General features: G+C 46.5%; 1 protein-coding gene across 7 annotated transcripts in view; it reads right to left on the bottom strand.

Moving 5' to 3' along the window:
• Nucleotides 1-2,498: 2,498 nt before the first annotated feature.
• Nucleotides 2,499-9,579, bottom strand: part of esrrga (estrogen-related receptor gamma a) — a 98,710-nt gene continuing 91,629 nt past the window's right edge. For all 7 annotated transcript variants that reach the window (XM_076300400.1, XM_076300398.1, XM_076300396.1 and 4 more), the window contains 2 exons: nucleotides 8,043-8,312; nucleotides 2,499-2,823 (listed from right to left, as the gene is read on the bottom strand). In XM_076300400.1, coding sequence (XP_076156515.1) covers nucleotides 2,579-2,823; nucleotides 8,043-8,312 — 515 coding nt within the window. In that variant the 3' untranslated portion in view covers nucleotides 2,499-2,578. The remainder of the gene's footprint in view (nucleotides 2,824-8,042; nucleotides 8,313-9,579) is intronic.

Raw genomic sequence — 9,579 nt, forward strand, 5'->3', positions numbered from 1 at the left:
GGTATCGACCATCTCATGGGTTTCTATGGATGATTAGGTCTAGAATCACATTACAGATACCTCTCCCCAACCACTATCTATTTATAGTTCTGTATAGCTAATGATAGATACACAGCATTTAGAGAACAAGACTGAAGAAAAATGAAATCAAAAACCCACAACCCTCCCTCCGCCCGAGCCCGGTGTACTTGAAAAATGATCTGTTCTTTTCATTATTTTTTTTCTTCATTTTATTAAGCACACAAAGTTTTTAAAGCGATAAGTTTGGAAATTGGTTTACACCAAAAACAAAAGAGAAAAAAAAGGTATTTTTCCCTTTGCAATCTCAAAGAGTAAAGTTAATATAACAACCGAGTTGTTTAGAAGGGAGGGCCTTATGTACAGCGAGTTTGTTAAAAAATTCTGCTACTGGTCTGCAGTACTCAAATGCTTTTTTCCTTTTAACCTAAGATATACATTGTTAGTCTACAAGAAAGAGTTACACAAATTATCCCTTTTTATATATGTTTGTTCCTTCCTTTAAATAACTGTTATTCACTTATACATCGGTATAGATTATATTGATCTTGGATCTGTTGATCTAGCAGTACCTAGGAAGAGTCTTTTACCAGAAAGTTATTTGAGAACGTGCCGCCATGGTCTCCTGAGGGTTCTTACATCCAGTATTGTCTCTACCTCTACCCTGTGTCTAAAAAAAGCATACGCCACGACTACTGCAATCACCACGAGAAGTACACAACAACATCTTTGAATTTAACAGAAGGGAAGCAAAAAGGAAATAAAATATATTTTTTTGGAAAAAGAAAAACACAGCAGACATGAAACATCAAGAAGCTGAACTACATTTTTTTCTTTTTTTTTCTTTTTCTTTTTGTTCCAATAAAATGTCTTAGGTTAGATTTATAATCTGTTAATTTACAATATACAATGTTTATGAAGGTTCAGGAGAAAACCCATTTGCAAATACGGCCTGGTTTGCTCTAATGGATGATGAAGTCTACTTGCCTTGTCCCTCAGCCTTTCAACTGTACGAAGTTGACATTTTGGACTAGTTTTGCAACACGGAGTCTCTCAACCAATGCTGGTATCCCTCTCTGTTGCAGTGGATGGTAATAAGACCAAGCTGGAATAAAAGCGTTTCTCCACACTAGGTTGAGTTAATTTTTCCCCTAAGTGCTATTTTGATTTGATATCTCTGGATTTAGATTCCCGGTGAGTTTGGACGGCAAAAGCTGTTGTTTTGTGGTTGTTTGTTTGTTTGATTCTTTGTTTGCGATGATACTTCTGGTAAACAAAGGGAAAGGGTGTGTATGTTCTCCTCTCTACGAGTATGGCCTATCTCACTTTGTAGTGGAATTAATCATAAGACAGTACTAGCAAGGACAGACAGAACAGGAGAGGCTTCTGGAACCATGGGACATTCCTCACAAACTGGGACAAACAGAACTTGCATACATATGCACCTTCATTTAAACGTCTATTGCTTGGAGAAAATAGCAGTTTTCACAAGTCATTTGTTATCGCTGCAAGTGGTAAAGCTCATAGAAAAATCATATATGGACAATTATTAACACAATATAAACAAAACCTTGCATGATAATCCTATAATATATTTACACCCACTATTATAATAAAAACAGGAGAAAATAAACTAAAATTATAATAAATAAGTTAGTCTGTTCTTTGTTGATTGCAGTGCCTCAGGTGTCGTATTTCATGAGTGAATACATTTTAGGCTATATTCCCTGAAAACAAAAAGAATAAAATCGCTAAAAGTGTCTGAATTATTTTGGAAGACTTGGGGGAAAAAAACGATCCAGGAATCAACATGGTTGCAACAGATCTATATCTGAGAAAAAAAAAGAAAATAAAACACACGATGAGCAGCATTCTAAAACAAAATCAACGAAATCTCAGTTTGGCTACCACTTATTGAACCTCTCCAATGACATTAGTGTTAATACTGCACTCTGTAAATAGACAGCGACGGGTGTTACTGTGAGAAGCGGGTCTAGTCCACTCTCGCGTCGTTGGGGGTTGGGTGGGGGGTGTGTGGGGGGGTACTGGGTGGATGTTGATGTTTGCACGCGTCCACTGGGTGGACCTCAATCCTTTGGCAGGGCAGCTCTCTTCACGGCTCCAGAAATCTTTGTGAAAATCAACAACAAAATGTCTCCATAGCACAAAAAACTGCATTAGAATCTGAGAAGTTGAAAGTTGGTTCAAAGTCCCACTGCTAAACAACTCGAGCAGTCTCTTTGTCTCTTGGTTTTTCTTTTGTTTGTGTGTTTTTCATTCATTTTTCATTTTAATTCTTTTTTTTCTCTCTCAGTGATCACATTTTTAAAGTCATTCTTATAAGTATAGTCATCATCAATAGTTAAGAGTACCGTTTAGGGTTATGCTTCTTGTCATTATTCATTACAGTTTATAGACAAAGGTCCCACCGGTGGTGGGGCTGTACCATCTGCCCCGGTGGCAGGGGGGGGGGGGGGGAGACAGGGGGTGGAGTCTGGGACGAGTCCCTCCCACCTCTCTCGTGGCTGGGGGAGGGGCCTGCAGCTGGGGGAGGGCGGAGTCACACCTTGGCCTCCAGCAGCTCCAGGAAGAGTTTGTGCATAGGGACTTTGCCGTCTTGTTTGATGCTGTAGAAGTGCTGCACGGCCTTGGTGGAGGTCTGCCGGAGCAGAGGCAGGGTCATGAGCAGCTTGCCGGCCCGGCGCGGGTCCTCGCTGTGCTGGCTCGCCTCGAAGTCCTGCAGCGCCTCGTGCAGCACGTCCTGCAGCTTCTGCACCGCCTCCACGTCCTCTATGTGCATGGAGTCTGTGACGGGGCAAAACAAGAGAAACGTGCCGTTAAAAACGCGAGTCGACACCACATCGGCATGCAGACACACTCCGTTAAAACGCTAACCAACATGTCATCTGTTATGGAGGAAACACACGAAAACGTTAAGCAACAGCACACTGGTGCGCACAGTTTGCTAGAAACCAATTCACTGCATACAACAACGATCACACATTAACCGATGGTATTGTGCACATCCAGAAGAGTATGATGAAGTAGAGGAGGTGTGCTTTGCTGACCATAAGAAATGACAGGACCCTCTATCATTACCACAGGGTAAATTAATTCATATTAAATATTTTTAGGGCAGAGAAATATCGGAAGGACTACGGCTAGCCATTCAAACACTGATGTAGTCAGCAACTGCAGTAGATTTATATTAATTGCGCTGACCACAGAATAAACCCTCTGTTGACTGTGGTGGGAAGGGGAGGAAAGAGAAAAAAAACACCCTCTGAAAAATCACTCCCATTTAAGCAGGAGCGGCCATTGAGCGCGTGCGGGCCCGGAGCTCATTTTTCTGTGACAGGAGGCTCACATGCACATTAGCAGGCCGCGCGGTCCTGGGCGAACGCGTGTTTACACGTCCCCCTTTGGGCGCTGATGAATGCGGGACAAGCGGACGCGGTGTTGGGACGAGAATTGATATGACACAGACGCCGCTCAGCCTGCCGTGGTTTGATTGAGCGGGGGGAGAGGGGGCCCTACCCCTGCGAACAATGTCTCAGCCTGAGCCCCTATTGTCTGAGGGAAATGTCAAATGCAGCCATTTGCATATTCAATCATTAACAGTGCTTTTACGTCCGACAGAGACAGACACAGGCCGGGACAGTGGTGACAGCTTGTGGGCTCGAGCTGTACACAAGAGCGCCATAAAAACCAGAGGCTCACTCGCTCAAACTCACCCGCGGACCGAATTAGTATGTGTGACGGCACGGGCCTGCTTCAGATCAGCACATCATCATGCTTATTATGCCGTGTGTGTCTGTGTGTGTGTGTATGGGGACAGTGTATGTTTGTACATATTTGTAAATGTGTTTGTTGTTATGTTCATTTGCAGGTGTGTGAGTTTGGGTGTGTATGTAGGAACTCTCATTTTATTGTGAATGAGAACTAAGCCCTCAATGATTTCTCAAGTTTGAATAAATCAAGGTGATTGTGTGTGTTTGTGTGTGTGTGTGTGTGTGTGTGTGTGTGTGTGTGTGTGTGTGTGTGTGTGTGTGTGTGTGTGTGTGTGTGTGTGTGTGTGTGTGTGTGTGCGTGCGTGCGTGTGTGTGTGTGTGTGCATGCCTGCACAGTGTATTCACAGGCATTTTTCAAACTGCTGGAAAAGAGAGATCCATCGACTGTGCCACATCCATCTGGCGTTTCCCTCCTGGGATGTGGTTCCGAACGCACACTGGCCTTTGGCACGGGCAGGACAATCAATCCCTCTCTGCCGATCAATGCATACATACTTGTTAAATAATAATCGGAGGGTCAAGTATTGATAAGTAAGAGCTGGAGGGTCCTCCAGTCCCACTTAGGGACGGCCTCAGAGCTCTGAGGGGGGTGGTCAGCCACGCGTGGCGCCCCGGTTCAATATCCTAACCCCTGCGTTTCCGGGTCCGACTGCGCTATCTAGAATTCCGCTGGCGCGGTCCAGAGCATCAGTCACCTGGGCCCTGGGCATCCGCGGGGGTGACCTGTGATCCGGCAGAAATCCCTCGCAGGAAAAGTGCTTACCCGCAGCCTTTCCGCGAAGGCTGCCGAGGCAGCACGGCTATCAATCTAACTCTCACGGCCGGCCGCGTGGACGCACGGCCACGCCAAGGATCCAGGCAGAGGCATATCTCACTGTCCGCACAGGACAACTCAGGTCCTTTCTCTTCAAAATAGATTTCTTGGCATTGGTATGCTTTACAGAAACACACACTAACTCCCACGGGGACAAACTTCCTTTTTTTTCCTGAGAATGCAGTCGTCCAAATAAAAATATTTCAGTCATTCTGCAAATCTATGACTTTAATTATATTATCATATTTGTAGTAAAATCTATGTAGCTAAAACTATAGCTAAAAATACAATATTCTATATATTGTGCAAAGCAACCGGTTATAGGAATTCCAGCATCTGCATAAGATTAGCTCAGTCTATAATCAGTGGATAAAGAATGGGGGGAAATATGCAAGCATGCAGAGTATCTATTGCATGTAATGCACAAATTAGTATGCACGCCGACAGCCTCCTGACAATTATATCATGCAGAGATCAATGGAGGGTGTGCTGCCGGACGACTCTGTGTGTGTGTGTGTGTGTGTGTGTGTGTGTGTGTGTGTGTGTGTGTGTGTGGAAGACACCTCCCCACAATAACAAGCCAGCCCGTCAGCTTCAAGAGCCCCCGCTAACCATACCAGAGTCGCAAAAATGCTCCCTCAAATGGCCCATTCACAGATGCATGTCATTACAAAAGTGTAATATTGTAATGCGAATCAATGGCTGCAGAGGAGACGAGATGGCTGGATGTGCAGCAGTCGCACGCAGGAGCGCAAGCAGCGCTGAATACGACAGACAGAGATGCGGAGCGTTGGGCGCACAATGTGTGCTCCTGTTCTTAACATGTGAGGCACGCTCGTTAACATATCTTAAGGGTTACTGTCACTAATGCACCAAATTAGTATTCCGGGAATTAATTAACGACTCTGCCCTTCAAAATGTGTGCTATTTGGGGTTGATGTCTGTGCCTGAATCCCTATGCCTGCTTGGACAGTAATCAGGCCCAATAATTGTTTTCTTTCCCTCTCTCTCTCTCTCTCTCTCTCTCTCTCTCTCTCTCTCTCTCTTTCTCTCTCTCTGTTTTTTGTTTTCCTTTGCTTGGCTGTCAGAAACGCTAACTGACACCCCCTGACTCGGAGCCAGAGCTCGTGCAAACAGAGCTAGCGTGGCGAAATGACTAACCTTTGAACTAAATCATGATGCATCCCTCTCGGGGGAGCGTGAGCCACGGCCCAGGCCTGCGCTCTCCGTAAACACACACTTTGACGTTACACGGGGAAAAAAATACCCATGGGGCGAGGTACACACACACACACAAAAGAGTAACAAAAAAGACATCTGGAGAAGGTGAAGAATCTGGACCAAGGTGACAACCCTTCAACAAAAAAGAGTTTTCTATCTATTCCACTAACAATGTGGTTAAATAAAGATGACTGTACAGTACAGTCAGAACTCTGCAAAATAATATATATTGGGTCATTCTGGGATATGATTTTCTGAAAATTAGAACGATCCCGTTCCGGTGAACCTTGAACTCTGAACATACCAGATGACAGAGAGGAGGGAGGCGGGGCAGCAGGAGTGTAGAAAGATGGCAGCCGGCCTGTCCAGGCCCATAAAGAAGCCAGGATGGAACAGACATCCATCCAAATTTATGTGAGCATCCATCTAACTTTAGCCTGTTCCAAACAATCTCCGCTCTATCTGTCTCTGCAGTGGGTGCATCGACAGCAGAGATGAACTGTTAATTACAAAATCAATTAAAAAAGAATTTCTCAAAAGAGTCACGCAGCCCCATCCCCCTCCCTCGCTCTCTGTCTCTCTCTCTCTCTCTCTCTCAGGGGGTACACTGTGTTTTTCGGCAGAAGGGCCTTGCAAACCCCCGCTCGCCAAACAGTGAGTCGTCATCCGCAAGCGAGCAAAAGCAATCTGCCTTTTCATTTTTCAGCGCGGCTAGCCAGGGCCCAGGATTGATCGTCACACATGGCCTCAGAAAACAAACTGTCAATACCTTGAGCGCTGTAGAATTTGAACAAATAGCCGCCCCCCCCTTCAAGCCTCTCATTGCGTCCCATTTAACAGATTTTATTGACAGTTTCCTTCTTGTAATTAAAGGGAAAACTACTGGCCAGCAACCAAGATAAAGTTCAAAGATGGGGTCAACACAAAGGGAGGCAGAGGGCCGCGTGGTGACTGCCAATGGTGGACAACATCAGAGAGTCTTATTGACAAGTGGGCGCTTAATGATCGCCACCTTATTTAAGAGGGATCTGAGGTGCACTTTATGCTAATGCAGGAGCTAGGCAGCAGCCAGGCAAGGGAGAGGGCGTTATATGTGTAGGGATGTCTGTGAGGCTGGCGTGTGTGTGTGTGTGTGTGTGTGTGTGTGTGTGTGTGTGTGTGTGTGTGTGTGTGTGTGTGTGTGTGTGCATGTGTCTGTGTGAGAGAGAAAGGGAGAGAGAGAGAGAGAGAGAGAGAGAAAAAATGTATGTGTACTTGAGGGAAAGAATATGTGTGAGAGAGCAAAAGAGCAAGATGAAAATGCACTTGAAAGAGTGAATGTGTGTGTGTGTCTGAAGAAGAGTGTATCTGAGTGAGTGTGTGTGTGTGTGTCTGAGAGAGAGACAGAGAGAAAGAGAGAAAGAGAAAATGAATGTATGTGAGAGAAAGAGAAAGAGGGAGAGAATAAATGTGTGTGTGTGTGTGTGTGTGTGTGTGTGTGTGTGTGTGTGTGTGTGTAGGAGAGTAACCGTCTGTGTGTTTGAGAGGAACAAAAGTAAAACGCAAGAGAACGAGCGAGCGCGGGAGCGAGAGAGCGAGTAAGCCGTGTGCTTATGAAGTCTCTGCATTTGAATAATTTCACTGCGGCTTGTGCACTTATGGGCCCCCAGGGGCCGAGCGAAGTCGGCTCGGTGCGAGCAGCTCCGCGGCGCCCGTCCCCCGTGTCACACCTCCGCCTCTCCTTTACGCACAGCGCCACTTTAACGCGTCTCATTTCGGGGATAAGGAAGACATTAGAACGCCGCGGCCATTCATCTCCATCTCATTTTAGGATAAGAGGATGTCGGTAATAAGGGAAGTGATTCATTAGGAACTCCTAATGTCTGCCCCATCAGAGCGCTCAGCTCAGAAACCTTAAGAGAGGAAAAGAGAGGAGGAAGAGGAGTGGAAGAGAGGAAGAGAGAGGGATAGGAGACATCGGAGGAAGAAAAGTGGAAGAGGAAAAGAGAGGGATAGGAGGCATCGGAGGAAGAGGAGTGGAAGTGGAAAAGAGAGGGATAGGAGACATCGGAGGAAGAGGAGTGGAAGTGGAAAAGAGAGGGATAGGAGACATCGGAGGAAGAGGAGTGGAAGAGGAAAGGATGAAAAAGAAAAAGGAAAGAAAGAGGGAACTAGGAGAAGTAGGCTGCAGGTAGGAGTGGAGCGGCTGTTCCACTGACCTGAGTTAGCGAGAGCTATAGCCTTGAGGGTGACGAACTCCTCCTTCTCCAGCTTCATGGTGCGGTACTTCTTCACCAGCTGCAGGATGGTGTTGTTGAGGTCCAGCAGGCCGGCCAGCTTGGACTGGTCCTCGTCCATGATGTAGTCTTCGGCGTAGACCAGCTTGTCCTCGAAGGAGAGCGACCGGTAGACCACACGCAGGATCAGGATCTCCATCCATGCGCTCTGCAGTAGACTCATCTGGTCTGCGAGGGAGAGCGTGGAGAAGCCTGGGAAGAGACACACACACACACACACACACACACACACAGATAGAGGGTTAGATACATCACACTCAGTTTCAGTATGCCAGAGAGACCAGACAAGGACCAGGGAAACAGCTGAGCAGTTCCACTGATGTCCAGTGTATGTAGTGATCTTACATAAGCGCCATTTCACAAGTATTTTCGTTTTTTTACAACTATCTAAGGTTTGTGGGAATGCAGCAATTCTGACTTCATGTTTTTGGGGGTTTGATGGCTGTAGCACAGCACGCCATAAAACTGCTCAAAGGGTCGTGTGGAAAGAGCTGAGAACCAGAGTGAAGCAGAACCACCTCATGACTGCAGATGAAAACAGAAACTGCCAGATGTATCTTCCATCACCACCATGTGAAACCGTCAGTGTTTTTCATCTGCTGTTTGGATCCTCCGTCTCTGCCCATTCTTATGAAGCCCTCTTTGCAACTCCCTTTGGAGCCCTTCTCTATGGCTGCTCTCTCCTGTCTGTGTAGACAGAGATGAGGTCCTGTGCTGAGCACACCATTGACATTCTGTGGTTGCTGCGGTGTGTGTGTGTGTGTGTGTGATGTGTGAGTGTGTGTTTGTGGGTCTGGACAAAGATGGCCAGGAGACCCCGGGGTCTGCAGCTCCAGCAGCCGGCAGGCCATGGGGCGCCCTGGGGGGAGGTGGTGTGTGTGTGTGTGTGTGTGTGTGTGTGTGTGTGTGTGTGTGTGTGTGTGTGTGTGTGAGTGTGTGCTCCTTATCTCCACCAACATGCAGTGGGGATCAATTCTCCCCATCACACACCACCTGAAAGACTAATTGCTAGCCTCAAACTCAGAGTGCGCACTCACCCCCACTGTTCACCCCCAGAGCCTCCTCTTCCTCTTTCAGGTAGGGGAGGAAGAGGAGGAGGAAGATGCAGTGTGTGTGTGTGTGTGTGTGTGTGTGTGTGTGTGTGTGTGTGATGCTATGCTGAAGTATGGACGTGCATGTTTTCAAGCCTTAAACCCCTTGAGGTCAAACCCCTTCTGTTCCCCACTCACACCACACACACACACCTCATCTTTTCTTTGCTCATTTCTTGGGTAGGAGAGGGAGAGGAAGAGTGTGTGTGAGTGTGTGCGTGTGTGCCTGTTGTGTGTGTGTTGGAAGACGGAGTTGTGTATTTACTCTGTACACATCTGATGTGAGTGCGAGTGCCAGGCGTGTGTTCATTCAGCTTGTCTAAGGGCTTCAGAGGAAATCTGTTTCAGTGATATTAAAAAGAGCTTTA

This window comes from Alosa pseudoharengus, unplaced genomic scaffold, assembly GCF_046254945.1.
Source record: "Alosa pseudoharengus isolate Yale_2024_CS ecotype anadromous, Long Island Sound unplaced genomic scaffold, YU_APseudo_1.1 YU_APseudo_1.1_scf_22, whole genome shotgun sequence".
Taxonomy (NCBI): Eukaryota; Metazoa; Chordata; class Actinopteri; order Clupeiformes; family Clupeidae; genus Alosa; species Alosa pseudoharengus.